Consider the following 20,874-nt stretch of genomic DNA (forward strand, 5'->3'; position numbering starts at 1 on the left):
CAGGAGCGGACAGGCTAGCCTGGGGATACAGAGAAAGGGGAGGAAGTGGTAGGAGGAGGAGCGGACAGGCTAGCCTGGGGATGTAGAGAAAGGTGAGTATGTGGCAGGAGGAGGAGCGGACAGGCTAGCCTGGGGATACAGAGAAAGGGGAGGAAGTGGCAGGAGGAGAAGGGACAGGCTAGCCTAGGGATACAGAGAAAGGGGAGGAAGTGGCAGGAGCGGACAGGCTAGCCTGGGGATACAGAGAAAGGGGAGTAAGTGGCAGGAGGAGAAGGGACAGGCTTGCCTGGGGATACAGAGGAAGAGGAGGAAGTGGCAGGAGCGGACAGGCTCGCCTGGGGATACAGAGAAAGGGGAGGAAGTGGCAGGAGGAGAAGGGACAGGCTAGCCTGGGGATACAGAGAAAGAGGAGGAAGTGGCAGGAGCGGACAGGCTAGCCTGGGGATACAGAGAAGGGGGAGGAAGTGGCAGGAGGAGAAGGGACAGGCTAGCCTGGGGATACAGAGAAAGGGGAGTAAGTGGCAGGAGCGGACAGGCTAGCCTGGGGATAGAGAGAAAGGGGAGTAAGTGCCAGGAGCGGACAGGCTAGCCTGGGGATACAGAGAAAGGGGAGTAAGTGGCAGGAGCGGACAGGCTAGCCTGGGGATACAGAGAAAGTGGAGGAAGTGGCAGGAGGAGAAGGGACAGGCTAGCCTGGGGATACAGAGGAAGGGGAGGAAGTGGCAGGAGCAGACAGGCTAGCCTGGGGATACAGAGAAAGGGGAGGAAGTGGCAGGAGGAGAAGGGACAGGCCAGCCTGGGGATACAGAGAAAGGGGAGTAAGTGGCAGGAGCGGACAGGCTAGTCTGGGGATACAGAGAAAGGGGAGGAAGTGGAAGGAGCGGACAGGCTAGTCTGGGGATACAGAGAAAGAGGAGGAAGTGGCAGGAGGAGAAGGGACAGGCCAGCCTGGGGATACAGAGAAAGGGGAGTAAGTGGCAGGAGCGGACAGGCTAGTCTGGGGATACAGAGAAAGGGGAGGAAGTGGAAGGAGCGGACAGGCTAGTCTGGGGATACAGAGAAAGAGGAGGAAGTGGCAGGAGCGGACAGGCTCGCCTGAGGATACAGAGAAAGGGGAGGAAGTGGCAGGAGGAGAAGGGACAGGCTAGCCTAGGGATACAGAGAAAGAGGAGTAAGTGCCAGGAGCGGACAGGCTAGCCTGGGGATACAGAGAAAGGGGAGGAAGTGGCAGGAGCGGACAGGCTAGCCTGGGGATACAGAGAAAGGGGAGGAAGTGGCAGGAGGAGAAGGGACAGGCTAGCCTGGGGATACAGAGAAAGGGGAGTAAGTGCCAGGAGCGGACAGGCTAGCCTGGGGATACAGAGAAAGGGGAGGAAGTGGCAGGAGCGGACAGGCTAGCCTGGGGATACAGAGAAAGGGGAGGAAGTAGCAGGAGCGGACAGGCTAGCCTGGGGATACAGAGAAAGGGGAGGAAGTGGCAGGAGGAGAAGGGACAGGCTAGCCTGGGGATACAGAGAAAGGGGAGTAAGTGGCAGGAGCGGACAGGCTAGCCTGGGGATACAGAGAAAGGGGAGTAAGTGCCAGGAGCGAACAGGCTAGCTTGGGTATACAGAGAAAGGGGAGGAAGTGGTAGGAGGAGGAGCGGACAGGCTAGCCTGGGGATGTAGAGAAAGGTGAGTATGTGGCAGGAGGAGGGAGGCGCGGACAGGCTAGCCTGGGGATACAGAGAAAGGGGAGGAAGTGGCAGGAGGAGAAGGGACAGGCTAGCCTAGGGATACAGAGAAAGGGGAGGAAGTGGCAGGAGCGGACAGGCTAGCCTGGGGATGTAGAGAAAGGTGAGTATGTACAGGAGGAGGAGGGACAGGCTCGCATGGGGATACAGAGAAAGTGAAGTAAGTGCCAGGAGCGGACAGGCTAGCCTGGGGATACAGAGAAAGGGGAGGAAGTGGCAGGAGCGGACAGGCTAGCCTGGGGATACAGAGACATGGGAGGAAGTGGCAGGAGCGGACAGGCTAGCCTGGGGATACAGAAAAAGGGGAGGAAGTGGCAGGAGGAGAAGGGACAGGCTAGCCTGGGGATACAGAGAAAGGGGAGTAAGTGGCAGGAGCGGACAGGCTAGCCTGGGGATACAGAGAAAGGGGAGTAAGTGCCAGGAGCGGACAGGCTAGCCTGGGGATACAGAGAAATGGGAGGAAGTGGCAGGAGCGGACAGGCTAGCCTGGGGATACAGAGAAAGGGGAGGAAGTGGCAGGAGGAGAAGGGACAGGCTAGCCTGGGGATACAGAGAAAGGGGAGTAAGTGGCAGGAGCGGACAGGCTAGCCTGGGGATACAGAGAAAGGGGAGGAAGTGGTAGGAGGAGTAGCGGACAGGCTAGCCTGAGGATGTAGAGAAAGGTGAGTATGTGGCAGGAGGAGGAGCGGACAGGCTAGCCTGGGGATACAGAGAAAGGGGAGGAAGTGTCAGGTGCAGACAGGCTAGCCTGGGGATACAGAGAAAGGGGAGGAAGTGACAGGATGAGGAGCAGATAGGCTAGTCTAGAGATACAGAGAAAGGGGAGGAAGTGGCAGGAGGAGGAGCAGATAGGCTAGTCTGGAGATACAGAGAAAGGAGAGGAAGTGGCAGGAGGAGGAGCAGATAGGCTAGTCTGGAGATACAGAGAAAGGGGAGGAAGTGGCAGGAGGAGGAGCGGGCAGACTAGTCTGGGGATACAGAGAAAGGGGAGAACGTGGCAGGAGGAGCAGATAGGCTAGTCTAGAGATACAGAGAAAGGGGAGGAAGTTGCAGGAGGGAGGGACAGGCTAGTCTGGGGATACAGAAAAAGGGGAGGAGGTGGCAGGAGGAGCGAGAGTCATCAGAGAGAGTGATAAAGACAGAGGGCCCGATTCATGGAATAATTTGCAAGGAAAATAGGGACTTCAAGCCAAACCGTGCGCAAAACCTTCTTTGTTGATTCATGGAATCGACTGCGCTGTACTTTTTCGTACTATGCAGTGATTTCATGCAGGCTCAGCATGTCTCTGCGAGCAGTCGAGTGCCTTGCGCGAGACACCACGCAGAGTGTGGAAGAGGCCTACGCAGAGGGCAGAGTAGGGGGCGGAATTCGGAAAATGAGGAAGAGCAAGGGAAAAAGTGGGCGTTTGAAGGGACGGGCCGCAGGCAGTCCATAGCACGCCCACAAATGCGCACGACAAATCGTGTTCATGGATGTGACCATGCAACCTCTTGCCTGCGAAATGTCCACGCAAATCCCTCGATCTGTTCGCCACCCGACGGCAGGAGTAAAGACACTTGCTTAGGAATCGCAGCACTGAGGTGGGTTTGCTTGTCGGATTTAGGGGTGTGTGCACGCAGACGGGGATCAGATCAGTCTTAGGGATGCACGTACGCAGCGTAGTGGGGTGCAGGGCCGGTTTATAGGAGTTTGCACTCAGATTGACTGAAATATGGCAACAGTTATGGGAAATGTAATTTATGAAAAGGTTGGTGGCATGGTGGTAGAATTGTAGACGTGTATTCCACCTTTTAGCAATTCAGATCAATAGGGGTTGAACTGAACTTAATAAGTGAAGGCTCTGAAAATGTCAAAGGTGACCCTGTAGAACATTTTGCATGTTTATATCTACTCTGTATGAGGCCTACTTAACGTAGGCGTTGGAAGTCACTGGTTTGACTGAGTAGATAGGAGCGGCTTGAAGATAACGTGGCTGTCAGCATCTTGCTTAGTACGAGCGACGAATAAAGGTTCCCCATAAAACCCGCCCATAAAAGGGGCATAAAAGACCTAGTGACTGTCAATGGCGATGACAACTACTTATTTTTGTACAAATACTTTTTTCTGCTTTGTCTTTATTTCATCCGCTACGTTTGTCTCCTCGTCGGGAACCAAAACCCCAAGCTTTGCCAGATTAATTGCGCGTGTGTATACTCCCTCAAAGTCCCTCTCAGTGTGGAGACTTCCAGGCACGCAGCAGGCAGCCAGTCAAAAGGGGCAAAAGGAAATGGTAGACACTCCCACAGCCCATCGCCCCAGCTATCTCCCAATGCAGGCCCTTACTCGGTCACACGGGTAAGGCCCCTCACTCTCAGACAGAGGCGTTGCTGGGGGGGGGCTGAGGGGGCTATAGCCCCGGGTCTTTTGGTTGTAGCCCCAGATAGAAGCTCAGGGGTTACAATTAAAAAGACTAGCTAGCCCCCAGTCCCGACAGTCCCGATATTAGCTTAGCCCCAGATCTTTTCCAGACCTAGCAACACCCCTGCTCCCAGAGCTTCAAATCTTCCACAGCCCATCCCGTCCTCCTTCACACGTCCCTCACAGCCCATCCACATCTGTTCCCTCCCATCCACAGCGCACCCGAGCCCTCACCCTCACAGCCCAGCCGGCCATCAATCACAGAGCCTTCCCACACCTTAGCTCCCAGTTTCCATCACTCACCTGTCATGGCCCCTAGAGTGAGATAGAGGTGCAGCAGCGAGTTCCCAAATGAGGCCAGCAGAATTCCCAGGAAGGCGAGGACCCCTCCAGCCATCACCACCGCTCGCGCCCCGAAAAGCATGCTGAGGGCACTGCCGACCGGGCCTGAGATGGGAAGCAAGACGCAGTAGGGGGTAAGCATAGATGGGCACATGGGATGGGAAAAGAGTGGTAGATAGACACCAGTCATGGGCTGACCCCTGACCATCCACCCGTGGCCACTTCACCGATTCCTACTAATGACCGGAAAGGGGGGTTTCCTCATCTATCTCATCCTTCACCCTTGGAGCTCTGCTGACCTTTCTCTGAATACAGCCCCATCTGAGCCCTTCTCTCTCTGAGCCATGGTCTCTCTAAGTCCTATGCTCCCATAGTCCTATACACTCATAGTGCTGTCCTCTACTTGCCCTGTTCTCCATTGGCCCCGTTCATGTGGCCACACACTGTCATCGCTCTGCGTATGGTACGGTTTCAGGTGAAGCTTTCAATAACCAATTATCTCCAGCCCGATTAGCTCTCATTGGTTGCGATACTGCCTTTGCACTAGGCTGGTCACTCATTGGCCAGGGTGATGCCCTGCCCCCAGGGGTTACTCACTGCCCACCTCTTAAGATGCCCCTCAATGGCATTCCTCTGGTCACTCACTTGCAAACTGTTGGACGGCAATGGCGATCGATGAGATCCAGGACACTTCGCTGGACGACCTGTTGAATAAGTGGACAAACTCCACGAAGAAGACCCCCACGGAGCGGATGACCCCATACGAGAGTGCGTTCATCATGAAGCCTGAAAGGACAATCATCCATCCCCAACCCCCATCTGGGGGCACGTGGGGACCCGCCATTCGATCCTCGGATTGCCACCTGCGTCAAGAAAAGACAAAAGGGATAGGCAAAGATCAATCCGCATTATCCTCACTTCCCCAAATACTAACCTTGAATCCACACATATGGGGCCTGATCCCCAACATGCAAGTCTTACACTCACACATGTGTGGCAGGCACCCCAGACTATTCCCCATACACGCCCCTATTGACCAGCAGAATGAGGGGCACCTGGCAATGGAAGTGAGAAGGGGGCAGTGAGTGATACACCTAGAACATGGACTGGAGTTGCAACATATGAGGGTCCTTGGCGGGGTTCTATCCCCTCGAGAAGTGCCCTTGAGTCTTATCACTCCCTCTTATAACTGCAGCCACAATCTGTTGCTCACTGAATATGGCAGGCCTCCATCCAGATTTTCTGAAAAACTTAATCAAAATGTTTTTACATTATTTTTTGGGGGGGTTATCCCCTAAATCCCCCCTTTATTTAATTTTGTTTTATTTACCTTCTCCCCCAACCCTTTATTTACCCTTTCCCACCCCCCTAAAAAAAAATATCGATGGGAATTTTCAGAAAAAAAAATCTCATGCTGCAAAACACCCATGGGAAAAACGGGTGTCGGCAAAAAGGGCTTGATACCTCCAGCTTCAGGGAAGCCATCCCTTTGGGGCTGCAATGGTAGGGAGTGTGTGATTGCCTGGGACCCTGCAGAGTGAGCTGAAGGTTGAGCGGGTATGGGAGTGGGCATGTGTGCAGGTACTCCATACGTCAATCACAGGGGAGCCTTGAAATGATTGGTTCCGCCTGCTCCATGAAACCTTCATAGGGCGATTTGATTGGAGTACACTTGTTCTCGAGAAACGTGACTGGCTTCTTCTTGATGCCAGGATATATTTCAAGGTGCCCCACACCCCAAACATACCCTAATACCTTTCAACCTTTCGTGTTCCGCAGGGCGGGTTTGGCGGGTGAGAGCACGTTTAAGTTTACGGACGTGTTAGGGGCTTGGTGGGTGGGTGAACTGGTTTCATGGTGGGCGTCACAGCTGCCAAAAGTGTGTGAGTTGAGAAGTATGTACCTGATATGGTTTCTAAAAGAACTTGTGATTAACTTGTAGGATTTTAGGAACAATTCTAAGAACTGTATAAGAACTTCCATGACACCTATTTTCCTATTGAATTCTTATACAAATCTATATTTTTTTTCAGTAGGAAGATGTTTGTATGGGAAGCTTTGCCAAGGAGTCTGGTTATTTAAAAACACCAAGGTATTTGGTGCAAAAAAACCTCCTGATCTTAGAGGATCAGCGGGGCCTCCAAATTCAGTACCATTTGTGTAGGCGCCCACGTTTGTCATTCCTTCAACTTAACAACATCATCCCCTAGGTGGGGGCTATGCCATGTCATGCAACTCTCTGCTTGTCCCTGATCTCTTCTTCTGGAGAAAATGTAAAACCTACCAGCTGTTTGTGGGATTGTCCTGGGTGTCATTGCTCCGTGAAAGGTTCTCTTTTATGACTCTGCCTTGTATCACCTGCTGTATTTGGTGACATTTTGCCTGCATGCCATTATTTATATACGGGTTGTTGTACGGTCCTTTGGTGCACTTTTCGTTTTTCGGTAGCGTCTTAGAATGTTTGACTCAAAATACCCTCATTACGACCCTGGCGGAGGTCCATGGTGCAAATTGCACCATGGACCATGGCGCAGAGCTGCCAACACCGCCATGGGGGTTGGCGGACTTACCGCCCCATTCCGAGGTTGGCGGGGCGGTAAGTCCCCAATCCCCATTTACCCTTCCCCATTCCCATTCTTGCCCCATAGGGTATAATGGGAGTGGGGAAGGCGTTAATTACGCCACCGTAAATTACGGTGGCGTAATTAACAACAAGTCCCGTAGCGCCATGGATTTTTCCGCCTGCAAAAAGCAGGCGTAAAAATCACCATGGCGCTACGGAATGTCGTAGTCTGGCGGAGAGGTACGCCATGCATTACGCTGGCGTAAACCCCTCTCCGCCAGGGTCGTAATGAGGGCCAATGACAATTATCTCGCATGGTGCAAAACTGCAAGAAGTTAATTTGCATACCATGATGCATTGCTTTGCGGCTCTGATGTGGAAATGCCTCTTCTCCTTACAACAAATAGACATAGCAGCAAACACTTGTATTACCAGATTAATCAAAATGGCCATAGATATCATGTCATCAAATGGGGTTCGGTGAAAAATGATAAAAGCACACTGATTTAGAAATGGGATTGCGAAGACCCAAAGCAATACATTCGCATGAGAGGAAGAAGACCAGCAAGTTGTACAACAAGCAATGACCAGGCCAAGCAAAACACTTGAATCCATCAATCGAGCAACTTTGAGAAATCGGCACCCTGCCAGGCATCGGAAGAGACCTCCTAAGGCCATGGAGTAGGGAGACCTAAAGGCCGTGATAATCCGAGTGACTCCAGAGATGGAAAAGGTCATGGACCTCGGTAAATTGCTGCACTTTGTAATTGTAAACTATAATGCTTTAGATTCCTATTGCCATCAGAAGGGTTTGAAACTGTTAGTTCCCCATTACAGCACTTCCCATTACAAGTGCCTCAACCATTCCCCATTGGCATTGGAAGAGTTGTATACTGTACAGGGGTACAGTGAGGCCATCCCCCACTCCTTTACAGTATCTCCCATTCGTTCATCTTCACCCTGCCCGACCAGATCTACTTTTGCCCCTTCATGGCAACCCTGTGGCAAGACTTAAAAGGTCTATATTATAGACACCATCACTCAAGGCTGGATTATGTACACTTGCTCCCGATGGAGTCAACCTCAGGCCAAGAGGAATCCAACTCCCCACACTACCCTTACCATCCCCCTGGAGCCTCAAGACCTTCCATGCAGCCCGGCCGAGTGCCTTGCTCAACTAAAAGCCACCCTCATTTTGGAGTGCCTGCAGTTCCTCCTACCTTTCCTGTCTACAGAACTTGGCCGTTCACGGGCATGTGAAAACATGGCTCTTTCACTTGCCAACCTAAAAAACAAAGCACAGTCTTAGAGACACACCCAACCTTAATATAAAGAGATACACCGCAAATAATGGGGTCACCTTTTTGGCCTCCTGGATCAACTCAACCAAACCCAGGCAGGACCAGCGAAAGAAAACATAAGATCTCTAACCACTATATAAGTAACTTCAGTCAAAACCAATCTAAGCAACCTCGACTTAAGGAACTTCCCATCCCGATCATTAACCCAACTCTCCATATGCCTGCAATCACACCACACAAATACTAAATACAACACCCATACATGATTACCACAACACCAACTCTAAAATCTTACTGGAGAATGGACACTTCCCAATACTACGCCGCAGGCACACAAAACAAACTGTACAGACTCACATAACAGAACACAGCAGTATTACTGCCAAAAATGGTTTTCTGGTGATAATATCGGCCAGATACGACGGTATTATCATTACTGCCGGCATTACAGTTGGCATTATTACAGACGGAGGCAATAACGTCAACACTGTGAAGGGACTCCCGTCCCCTGAACACACTAAATAGCCCAATATGTGAGCCAAACAGTATTTTCTATTTCTTGGTATTATGTAATACATAATAGGAACAAATCTTTCATCATCCTACTTTATGTTATCGTCAATGAGCATCACCATTCATTACAAGTTTGACATAAAAGAAATGTATATTCTTATTCTGTTTTGTGTGATTTACAACCCATATGCCAGGGTTCATTGTTATCTCCCCTGCACCTGAAGTTCATTCAACTGATTTGTTAACTAATACATTTAATACTTTCCTTAAGTAACATAGTGAAATATAGGAGTGCAAGGTGTGTAAATCCGTTCGATCACCGGAAAGGGAAGCAAGGCGGCGGCCCTCTTAAAAAACTCACTCCTCTCTCCCATTTCCTGTTGACAACCAGACTCCACAGTTAGGCAAAATGTCACAGGAGAAGGGAAAGTCAAGGCTACCAGAAATGAGGCTGCAGAAGCAGAAGTTCACCGATTCTGAACTCAATGTTCTGGTAGAGGAAGTCGTGAGCCACCCACGATGAGGAGCTGTATGGCAGCAGGCAGCGCAAGACCTCTGCCCAGAGGAAGACGGCCACATGGTCCTCCATCAAGGACTAGGCGGTGGCTGTCTGCATCGTTCCATGAGACTCGGAAGACTGTTGAAAACGCTGGAACAAGGCCAGTGTCTGCAGCATCATTTCCCTTCACAGGAGGGAGAGTGCTGCCACAGGAGGTGTCACTGTGGAACCCCTCACACTGTGGGGGGAGAAGGCCAGCTTCCTCCTCCACATGGATGGGATTCAGAGGATTGGGAGCGGAGAGGGAGGAGCAGCAAGCCACAGTGATGGCTGTATCTCAATGTCAACATGTGAATACACTGGGAAAAAGCATGTGTCCCCCAGGATAGATGGCCACAATGGGCAAGGGAATGGGCAAACACATGGCAATCAGTGCAAATGCACAGTGAGTACACTCATGTGCCTGGAGAGGTGGGGAAATGTAGCAATGTACATGCACCATACTTCAAATGTGCACGCCAACACATGGAGGAGCTCATGCGCCATGAGATCGTAACATCAATGAATGGCAAAAAAGCCTTGCGCAAGGCTTTGACGCCATTTATTTACGTCACATATTCATATTGTATGGTGGAGAGAAGGGGCGGAACCAAACTGGCATTTCATCCACCGCCTTCCTCTCCACCATTCAAATGCCAGCGCATCTACGCTAGCATGGATTGCCATGCCAGCTCAGATATTGGCGACCCCCATGGGGTCTATCTGCTTCATGCACATGCATAAAGTAGCAGGTCCCCATAGGGATCTATTGGACATGTTCCCTGCCATGCTAGCATGGCACGCGTGCTCAAAAAGCAAAGTAAATGCTGCATGGCATGCAAGCATGTCAGTCAGCGCCTACTCACTTTGCACTCCGAAGTGCACATGTGAAGGGAAATAGTCGGTATACACGCTTCTATGCTGACATTTGCCCTTTACATGTGCACCCTGCAGTGCAAAAGATAAAAATGTGGAGGCCAGGAGCTACTTGCATCACAATGTAAACTAACCGCTCTCCGCTGCCAAATCACTCATTTGGAGTACATAACCCCGGAAACACGAAATGTATCCATGTAGGCTATAACAGTTCATGTTGGCAAGTGAACGCCCAAGGCCCCCACAACAACAAGCAAGCATGGCAGGACAACAGCTAACCTGCACATGATTGCACCGTGGACACCCTCAGTAGGCAGTACCTCCACCTAGCAATATCTGTACTCATTGACCTATACCCACACATGCCATTCACACAAAATGTGTGTATGCAGAACAAACCCAATGTTGCAATTGTCTTGCAAGCCCACTGACATGTATGCAAGATTACCGACAGCATCTCATTATCCACCAAACAGGTAAACAGTCTACGGATGCCATGGATGATGGACCTTCTACTGCCCTGGACACCTCCACTGCTGCCAAGTTGTCCACATCCACCCCTGCACAGGCCAGACCCGTAGGCAGAGGGAAGAATAGAAGGAGTAAGGCAGAAAGGCCACATGACACCACCACTGTGGCAACTCTGGCAGGGAGGGAGGAAACCACAATCCCACATTGGTGGCCCCTCCACTGGCCATGCAGGTGGCACGGCAGATGCTGATGCTGCTACTGTCACTCCTCAGCTGGCCACTGTGGCATTCCACAGGGTTACAGTCCCTGCCTTGGCAACCACTCATCAGGGCACTAGCAAACCCCTTTTCCCCATCCCCGGAAGTGCGTCACCAGCCCCAACACCATCCTGGCACAGGCAGCGATGGCCTTGCTTTAGCCCCATCCCTACCCACAGTCCACCGCCTGTGCCACAACGCAACATGGCAGCCATTTGGGCACGGCTAGGTAACATCGTGCAACACCAGGCATTACTGGAAACACTAGCGGGTTAGCAGGTGGAACACATGCAGGCCATGAGGGACTGTCTGCAGGGAACAGACTGTAGGATTACCAAGTTCCCTCTGCCAGCCCACCGCTGCCGTCACCACGGTCGGCATGAGGATGAAGGAACATCCAAAGGGCTTGTCAACCTTTGCAGAGTCCCTCAATTTCTGGATGATGCTGACTCTGCAGCCTGTCCAGGGCCAGTCCTCCACCTCAGTCACCTCCCCAGAGGGATCCCAGCCCAATACCCCAAGGTGCCGCTCCCAGCGCCACCTGACACCGAAGGTGCTGGAGCAGGCTACCAAGGCCAAGAGGTATCAGAAGTGACTGTAGTGGCACACATGCCACCAGATATCACAAGAGAGATGGGTGGGAAGGGTGTTTTAGGGACAGGAGGAGTTTTCGGAAGAGGGAGCTGGGTGCAGAGGGTGTTTTGGGGGAGGTCTTTTGGGGAAGTTGTTATGGCAAGGAGGGAGGTGGGTTGGGACAATGCTTTGGGGAGGAGGAAGTGTTTTGGGGATGATGCTTTGAAATTTGCTAAATAGTGTGCGCTTGAAGCAATGCTAGGACATTCCTTATCGTGTGCATGTGTTTAATTCAGTACGTGGCGATATACAGGGGTGCTTAGCAAGTGCATATCAATGTGCTAATAACAAATTGGCCGTCTGTTCTTGCTGACCCAGACGTCCCTATGTACCCTCTTCCCACCCACTGTTTGGCAGCACAGCACCTGCAGATAGTGAGTCCTCTTCAGGGGGTAGCATGTCCTCATCAGGGGCCAGAGGGGCATTCCGCCTGAGGCAAATGTGCAACATCGCACAGGTAAAAACAATGTGTCCGACCTTCTCTGGCCTGTACATTACGGCGCCTCCAGACCACTGGAGGCACCATAGACAAGCCTTCAAAAGCCGAAATGTCTGCTTGATGCAGAGCCTGGTCTGGACGGCTGCCTTGTTGTAGGCCACCTGTGGTGTCTGTGGAATCTTCACAGGTGTTATATCAGCCATGATAGCTGGGGCTATCCAGAGTCACCTGCAAGGGCAAAGGCCATCTTTTACAACGGAATGTTGGTAGACAGTGTGTGCATGCATTTTGCAAGTATTGTTGCACAGCAAGTATTGTTGCACAGCAAGTATTGTTGCACAATATGATTTACCATGACAGTACTTGCAAGTGGAGTCATTCTATTTAGGGGAACATTTTCCCTGTCGTGTAACACCATGCACACAGCCCACGACTAGCACTTGTCACTTTCAGGGTCTGTGATAGGCACCATGACATTCTGCCATGTCAGTGTTGGGCCTGTGCGCTGCTCTCCTGCATGTGTCCTGATGCATGATTAGTTGTACTTGTGCAGGTCTGTGTTGTCTGCGTCTATTCTATCATGGCTTCACATACATGGGTACCAGAGTACATTGCATTACTTCTCCCAGTGTCGCATTCTTTTGGTGCAGTGTTGAACTGTGTTGTTCCATGTACAGGGATGTTTAATGTTGCATTGTGGTTCCTGTAGTCCAATGTGTGTGTGTTGTAAGCCTGTTGGGGCAATATGCATTGGTGACTTACTGCAGTATCGTCAGTCATCTCCAAGTCCTGTGGGTTGTAGGCTGTCATGTGCAGAATGAGAGTGCAGGTTCCGCATGTACAGGGCCTTGACAGGGCATGAATTGTTCAGTTGTCGTGATGTTCCCCCATTCACGTGGCATTTCACTGGTGCTGTGAGATCAGTTTTTGTGATGACACTTGTACTCACCCACTAACCATGTCCGGTGTCTTCTGTGCCTCTCCATGTATTCAGGCAGTGTGCTGTTCCACAGGAACATTGCACCAGGGAAGCTGGCACACCAATGTGTTATGAGGAAGTCAGGATTGCAGGTGACCTGTACACTCAGGGAGGGATACTGCTTCCTGTTGCGGTGTACCTCTTTGGAAGCCTGGTGGGCCTCCAACGCCACATTGGTGCAGTCCAGAGTGGCAATTACGTTGGGCAGGTGGGCTGCTTCATGAAAACGTGCCTTCATGTGCATTCTCCTGTGCCAGGAGACATGGCGCAGGAGTGCGTCCAGCATCTGCACAACCACATTGGAAAATGTGGGCTGGGACATGCCGTGCAGCATGCCCACGGTGCTCTGGAAGGTGCCATTTGCAAAGAAATGCAGTACTGCTACAGGTCTCAGTAGTGGGGGTAAGGCTGCACTGATGGTGATCCTTCTCTCGATGTCATCCTGGATCAGGATGAGCAGCTCAGCTATGGTCTCCCTGTTCTGCTAATACAGGGTGAATAGCTGGTTGTCAATCAAGGTCCAGGGTGAGAGCCTGACCCCGGCTATGGGAGCTTGCCTTACATGGCGTCTCCTCCTCTTCCTCACTGCCCTGTGCCTTGTGCTGCTCTTCCAGCCTTTGCAGCTCAATGTGGAGCTGGAGCGGATGCACAGCCATGTTCACAGAAGCCAGTGCCAACATAATGGAGTTGGGAAGTGTATTTGGGGAAGGTGTCGGCCTTATGTACTCTTCCTGAGTGGATTGGGTGCACCCATGTCTTCATTTCCATTACCTTTATGCATTGGAGGTAACTGCACTGTGTTTTTTGGTGGAATTATTTATTGCCCATTTTTGGTGGTATTTCAGTGGTATTTTCAACTTGTGATACCGCTGGGGCTAATTCCACCCTGTGTTGGTGGTAATTCTGCTGGAGTTAATACCGCTGTGCTAATTCCACAGCTGGAATTACCGGTGACTCTTCATTAGGCAGTGTGGTAAAAGTGGTGGTAATTCTTTTTTTTTACCATATACCGCAAGACTAATGATGAGCCCCATAGTGTCCAATGAGGAATGGGAGAAGGCCATCTGTGAAGACTACACAGGATAAGAGATGGCCTTGGAAGCGATGAATGCAATAAAGTATCTGTAAGGATCCGCCAAACGCATCAAAGCCATGGCACACAAGGGACACCAGGGAATTACCAAAACAAAGTAAAGTGTTTGGAGTGACTACTGATTGCCCCAGATGCAGCATTCAATAGAACGGGTCATAAGAATTACCCATATGTGAGAGTAGTGAGAAAGGGTGCAGGTTCTGAACCAACCCCATGACAGTCATGTCTATTCTGATCTTTCTGTGGGAAATGGCGGGCTTGGATATTGTAGGACCCGTATAGATTGGGGTTACTAGTTCATAATGCATAGTCCTCATTGAGTTACACACCAGGTGGGTAGTGGTAGGGCAACCAAGTAATGTTTGTACCAGGTCATCATTAAGTTCTTTGAGGAGGCATTGAGGAGAGAGGGCTGCACTACCATTCTCCTCACTGCCAATGGAGGCCAACTTCAGTGAGAGGATACGTGCCGTTTTTTAAAGGGAATGGGATAGATCATTACACAAGGCCAGTTTATTACCCTCAGACTAATGGCATGGTGGAGAGGTTTAATAGGTAATAAAACAAAAGATCCAAGGGGCTCTCATGGCAAGGGTAGACTGGAAACCAGGAGGCAAGGAGACGGTGGAGGCACACACGTTTACACCTCACTCTCTGATGGGTAGGTCACTGTTTGAGTTGTTGAGTGGCAGAAAGCCCACTATGAGGGTATGCTAACCATGACACAAAAGGGCCACCAGGGTGTGCACACACGTTTACACATCACTCTCTGATGGGCAGGTCACTGTTTGAGTTGTTGAGTGGCAGAAAGCCCACTATGAGGGTATGCTAACCATGACACAAAAGGGCCACCAGGGGGTGCATGTGGACTCAAAGTCACACACCAAAATATGATGGCTAAAGATTTAAGAAAGAAAATGCGTATGCCAGGCACAAGGCAGTAGGTTTGACCATTTTCGGTTTAGGCGATTGGGTGAGCATTGAACTACCAGCATTGAACTAAGTCGGTCTCCTAACACATAATCAAGATCCACCATACATGGGGCTATCAGAACGGAGGATGGGTGGGTATGGAGTGTGAACAGGGCATGCAAGAGCAAGTGACCCAGTGATGAGAAAAGGAGCCATTTGGGTACAGCGAACAGCTCACTGACTGGTGGTAGGCTGTAGGCTGGGTGCAGGATTGGATGGCACTCACAGACAGACACACCCACACTTACCTTGTAGGATCTGCCACCCCTCTCCCAAAGCCATTGCTGATGAGCCGGCCTGCAGCCTGGCATTGCCTGCTATAGCATTCAGGTTGCAAGGGATTCTGCACCATATCAGCCAACAACTACTGTTTCCTATTCCAATCACCCTAACACCTAACCCCCACTAACAGCCCCACACACCAAGTAACATACCATACCGATCCACTAAGCCTGCAGACCTGGTTTATAAGGTACTGGTCACAACAGCAAGCAATCTGTGACTATGTCACAGAGTTCTACTCTAGAACTCTCTGGGCTATGTATATGTGGATCGCAGATGCGTCCCTCTTTGGTGACATTGTTTGTTTTTCTTGTTCCAATGTTTCAGGATCATACATGCAGAGCAAGCCCTGTAGCTGATGATCCCTGCATGATGCACTCCGTGCTTTACCCCTTCTCATTAGGGCACAGGAGACACTGGCAGCCACTACGGACAGTAGAGGGTCCTATGCCAAGAGGGTGGATGGCCTCACCAACCTTTCAGAAGGGATGCGGTTGAGGCACCACCAGGGATATAGATTCAGGCCTGCCACATTGCCTCACTGTTGATTCACACTCCCTGACCCTCAACAACCTCTACAACACCATCCAAGCCTGGATGGCTGACAACGGACTATGCCTCAACTCTGACAAGACGGAACTCCTCCTGGTAGGTTCCCCCGACACGCTAAAAAACCTAGATGTCCAATTTAGCCACTTCACCATTGACTCCATTAAAATCCCGGTCTCCGATTCTGTCAAAACTCTGGGAGTCTACCTGGACTCCAGCCTATCCATGGATAGACAAGTCAACGCAATAGCATCCGCAGCTGCATATCATGCTAAACTTATCAACGCAATCAGGCCCTTTCTATCCAAAGACAACTGCACCAACATAGCCAGAGCCATCACCGGCTCCAGGCTAGACTACTGCAATGTACTCTTTCTAGGAACCTCCAACAAAAACTTAGTGAGACTACAAGTAATACAGAACAATGCTCTCCGGGCAGCCCAAGGCATTGCTAAAAGAGAACACATCTCTGAAGCCAGAAAACTAGCCCACTGGCTCCAAATAAAGGAAAGGATCATATTCAAAGCCCTGACACTGACCCACAAGTGCATTCACTTCACTGCTCCTGCTTACCTTTCTCAAAGGATCCACCCTGTCTCCACCACCAGGCCAACCAGATCCCCGTACACCAACATGCTCTCTGTGCCACTAGTAAAAAGAGTAAAAGCGGGTGGATCCAGCTTCCCCTACCTCACGCCCACCCTCTGGAATGCCCTACCTCCCACCATCCGTGGCGAGGACTCCCTCACCACCTTCCGCAAAACACTGAAAACTACCCTCTTCACATAAGGACCGACACATCAGCACAAATACTTATCATTTATGTTTGTAATTTACGCCCAAATGCAATATTTGCAACAACAGTATGATTTCCTGTACTACTCATAATGTGTCAACAATCGCTATCATATGTACCATGTAACTAAGTTATTGCAAGTAACAGCGCCTCAATGCCCCTGGGCTGCTTGCGCGCTATATAAATTTAAATAAATAAATAAATATCAAGGGCGGATTTCCACAAATGGTTTCTCCGGGGGGTAAAACAGAAGCACTATGGCAGAGATCTTCTGGGACCAGAAGACATTGGCACCAAGAATAACTATCAGCCAAAAAAGCACAAATAGTGAATGTTAAACCACAAAACTGTATTATTATTTATTTATTATTTATTTTGCATTTTTAAAGCGCTCACACAGCCCGTGGGCATCGAGGCGCTGTTACAGGAATTGTTTGTTCTTTTTTTAAATTTTTTTTTTATCTTAGTTGCTTATTTATAACATGCTTAAACACCCAGAGGTTTCTAAGCGCGGATCCGGGGATCGAACCTGTGTTGCTTCCTGTCGTCTTGCTTCCAAGGCCTGTACGTTGCCGAGCTATCCTCCCGGGACACACCACCAAAAAGGACAATGGTCCCCCTCTTCTCCCCAGATGTTCTCGCATACAAATCCTATCAGCCCGGGACGATAGTTGCCGGGAAACGGCATAAGTGACATTATTTATGGGGATCATTTATGGGGTAAATGGGAGCAGGGGTTGCGGGGTAGTCCCCAGCTCCCTTTAAAAAAAATATGGGGGTTGCAGGGGTGTCGCCCGTAGCTTCCATGGGGTAATATCGTCGGCTAAAAAAAGGCGCCATTTCTTTGCGGGGATATTATCGCATGGAACCCCCGGGACAGCATAGCATAGTCAGTGGCATGGGTTCATGGGAGTTGAGAGCCAAAGCATCAGGAGGGTGACGGATTAGCGACCACTGACCGTGTGCTTGTACAGAGCGATCTCCTACTCTGGTCCTTTGTGATCTATAAGTGAGCCGATGGCTGTTCGCAGGTGGCGCATTCTCTGAAAACTGCACTCTGCCCAGAAGGTCCTAAGCCCCACTGGCAGTACCCCAAAGAGAGTGCACTGGACCAGTCCGAGCCATTGCTGCAGCTTGCAGATGCAGGTGGAGGTGCCAGAAGCAAAGACACAGAGAAAGGGTGGAGCGGCCTCTTCCATCCAGCATTGTGCTGAATTCCTCGGGCATTACACTTGGTTGCCTGGATGCACTCCAAGAGCTTCTCACCCTATGGACGCCTGCCTCCTTCCTGCCAGCTGGGCAACCTGGTCCCCAGAGGGTCTGACTTAAGTATATCCCAAAGGAGAAAAGGTTCCACTGGCAGCGACTGTCGCAAAACCAGTCTGTACTCTGTTCTTGGAGTTTTATAATATCATCCTCTGTAGCCAGGCCCGGACTGCGCCATAGGGCAATAGGGCAATGCCCGAGCCAAAAAACTCAAAATGCTAGTGTGGGTCAGTTTCTTGGGTCAAAGTGGCCCACTTTTTTGACCTAAGTGGGCCCGTTTGATAAGTTTCTCCACCATGCGGCTAGTTGTTTTGACCAGCGTTACTGAATATATATTCTTTAAAATGAACAATTTGCACCACATTGTATCAAAATTCTCCCACTTGGGTACTATTCAAACAGGTTCTCACCAAAGGCATGAATAGCCATTTGCAACCGTAGGCTGCCTTTTTATCGGTGCCCAAGACAATTTTAGGCCCCGGAGCGACCCTGCGCCTACCCTTTCAGTTCATTCAACGTCGATAGCTTAGCTCTCTTGGTTTGGTTGAAGACATTTTGAACTTTTATGAACTGCAGGTCAGGTTCATGCATCAGTCCTTTTTCCCTGCAGCTTAATGTGGCTCTTTCAGTCAATGCGCTAGCTGCTGTGTTCAACCATACCTCCCATGCACTTTTACCACCATAGAGTAGGTGCAGCTCCAGCAACTAAAGTATTGTATCCATAATCCACTGCTACAATCAATGACATTTGATACGTTGATCAGAAACATAGGTTGTCATGTAGCCAGTTAGCTAATTCATTCTTTTTTTTAAACACTTTTTTAAAAGTTTCCTCTATTTTATTTTTGGAGGGTTCTTTTTGCAATAATCAACCACTTCTAAGCCCCTAAGAAGGGGCGCGCCGTAGTCGATAAACGACTAGACGATCATAATCCCCCATTGGAGAAAATGGCAGCCCTCTAAAATATGTCAGGTTGCACGACGGCTCCGCTCTAGACCATGATCTTTCTAGAAGACCTCCCAGGGGTCAAGATGGACAAGCCTCATGGCTCCATGTCATTTCCACAAAGTTAAATACTGTGTGGAAATTTACTTCGTGGAAATTACAGAGAAATATTACGTTGACAATTTTTTAGGGGGGTCTCCCACCAAGACCTTCATCCCCCTTCATTAAAACCCCAACCCGAAACCCGTCCGCCAAACCCCCCTTTCATCCCTTAACCCACAATCACTTAAATTAATAATTTCAAAGTGAATGACCACAAAGTAATTTACCTTATGGAAACAACGGGAGAGCGGCCTTGTGGAAGACCAGACTCAGCGATTGTTGGGGGCTTCCTCTTCTGGCTGGCTAAGGTAAGTCCAAGATGATGAAAGTGGAGCAGATTATGTCACATCCATTTGAAAGCGAACTACAAAAGGTGAGTCTTTAGAGTTCCAGAGAATTCGGTCTCCAAACCATTTGTGTTTTCTAGACAGCAAGGAGGTTGGGGAACACTGCCCTCAAGCCAAATGGCGGCTGGTATTAATGGAAGGCTTGGAAAAGTTAGGAATAGGTGTTTCCAGTGCTGGAAAGTGAAAGAACTTACTCTGGGAACAATCTCCTCCTTGTGGGAGGGGGGAGTAGCAGGGGAGGAGGGGAGAGATAAACGGCCGGGTGCCGACCAGGTCATGCAACACTGTATCTAATACCAAATACCTCCCCTCTCGAGCTCTTCGCTCCTCTACCTCTAACTCCCTCCGGGTCAATCGTTTTTCAAAGAAACGTGCTGGGGGTAGAGCTTTATCTTCGGCTGGGGCCTCCCTCTGGAACAGCCTCCCTGCCACCCCGAAACTTGAGGAGAACCATCTACGGTCCTGGAAGCACCTCAAGACCTTCCTCTTTTCTTCTGCCTTTGCTCCCCCTCTCCCCTGCTGATCTGCTCTCTCTTGGCACTGTGCACCTGGCCACCCTCTGTCCCCTGGGCCCAGGTACCTGCTCACCCTGCCACCCTTCTGGACTGCCTCCCGGCCACCCCTTGCACTGGGGTCTGTATCTGTACCCATATAGCCCCCCGCCCCCCATTATTATTATTTTTTTCTTCTTTTTCTGCACTTATCAGACTACCCAGTCTGCTGCCTTAAAAACAGCACTTGCCGGCTGCACTACCACTGTTTATTGCCTCAATGTTCTATTTATTATTTATTCTGCTCTCCTGAGCTCCGCACCTTCCCCTCTCCCCCTTCCATGCACTTTTTCCATTTTTTCCTTTCCCATGCACTTGGCCTAGTAAGATCGCTGTTGTGTTGTGTTCTCCCCTGTTCCCCTCCCTTGCCTAGTCGCGCTCTGAAACACTTGTGTACGAGCGCGATGCAAATAAAATATCATATCATATCATATCTCTTTATGGAACCCAAGCCTGGCAATTTGCACACAAAAAACACGCATTTTGGGAGCCTAAGAATGGCCACAAATTTAAATGTGAAATATGTCTGCTAGTGATTCACCAAGAAACCCTTTTGAGCGAGTAGTGTAAGTTTAGTATTTTTTTTAAAATTTTATTTGGATTTTATAAAGCACTTTATACCATACATTCGTCAAACGGCACAAAACAAATGATGATTAAAAAAACACCATCTGCAATGTTAACCAGATTGAAGTGAGTGAGATCTCAGAGAATTACGAAATAGGGAATAAAAAGAGCGAAGACAGAGAGGAAGAGCATTCCAATGCAGGGGTGCGAGCAACGAGAATGAACGGGCCTGGGCACACGGAGGATGAGAAACAACAAGAAGGAATTGAAGTAAGAGCCCTGTGAAAAGGATGGGGTATAGAATGAAACTACATATTTTTTATTTTTTTATTTTGGTTGGTTAATTAACCTTTCAAAACAA

General features: G+C 49.9%; 1 protein-coding gene across 4 annotated transcripts in view; it reads right to left on the bottom strand.

The window, feature by feature from the left end:
* The window catches only part of LOC138567400 (monocarboxylate transporter 13-like), a 391,669-nt gene that overhangs the window by 10,317 nt on the left and 360,478 nt on the right, over positions 1–20,874 (bottom strand). For all 4 annotated transcript variants that reach the window (XM_069645566.1, XM_069645592.1, XM_069645584.1 and 1 more), the window contains 2 exons: positions 5,118–5,335; positions 4,434–4,577 (listed from right to left, as the gene is read on the bottom strand). In XM_069645566.1, the coding sequence (XP_069501667.1) occupies positions 4,434–4,577; positions 5,118–5,316 (343 nt within the window). In that variant the 5' untranslated portion in view covers positions 5,317–5,335. The remainder of the gene's footprint in view (positions 1–4,433; positions 4,578–5,117; positions 5,336–20,874) is intronic.

Source organism: Ambystoma mexicanum, chromosome 1p (assembly GCF_040938575.1).
Source record: "Ambystoma mexicanum isolate Mex_15411 chromosome 1p, UKY_AmexF1_1, whole genome shotgun sequence".
Taxonomy (NCBI): domain Eukaryota; kingdom Metazoa; phylum Chordata; class Amphibia; order Caudata; family Ambystomatidae; genus Ambystoma; species Ambystoma mexicanum.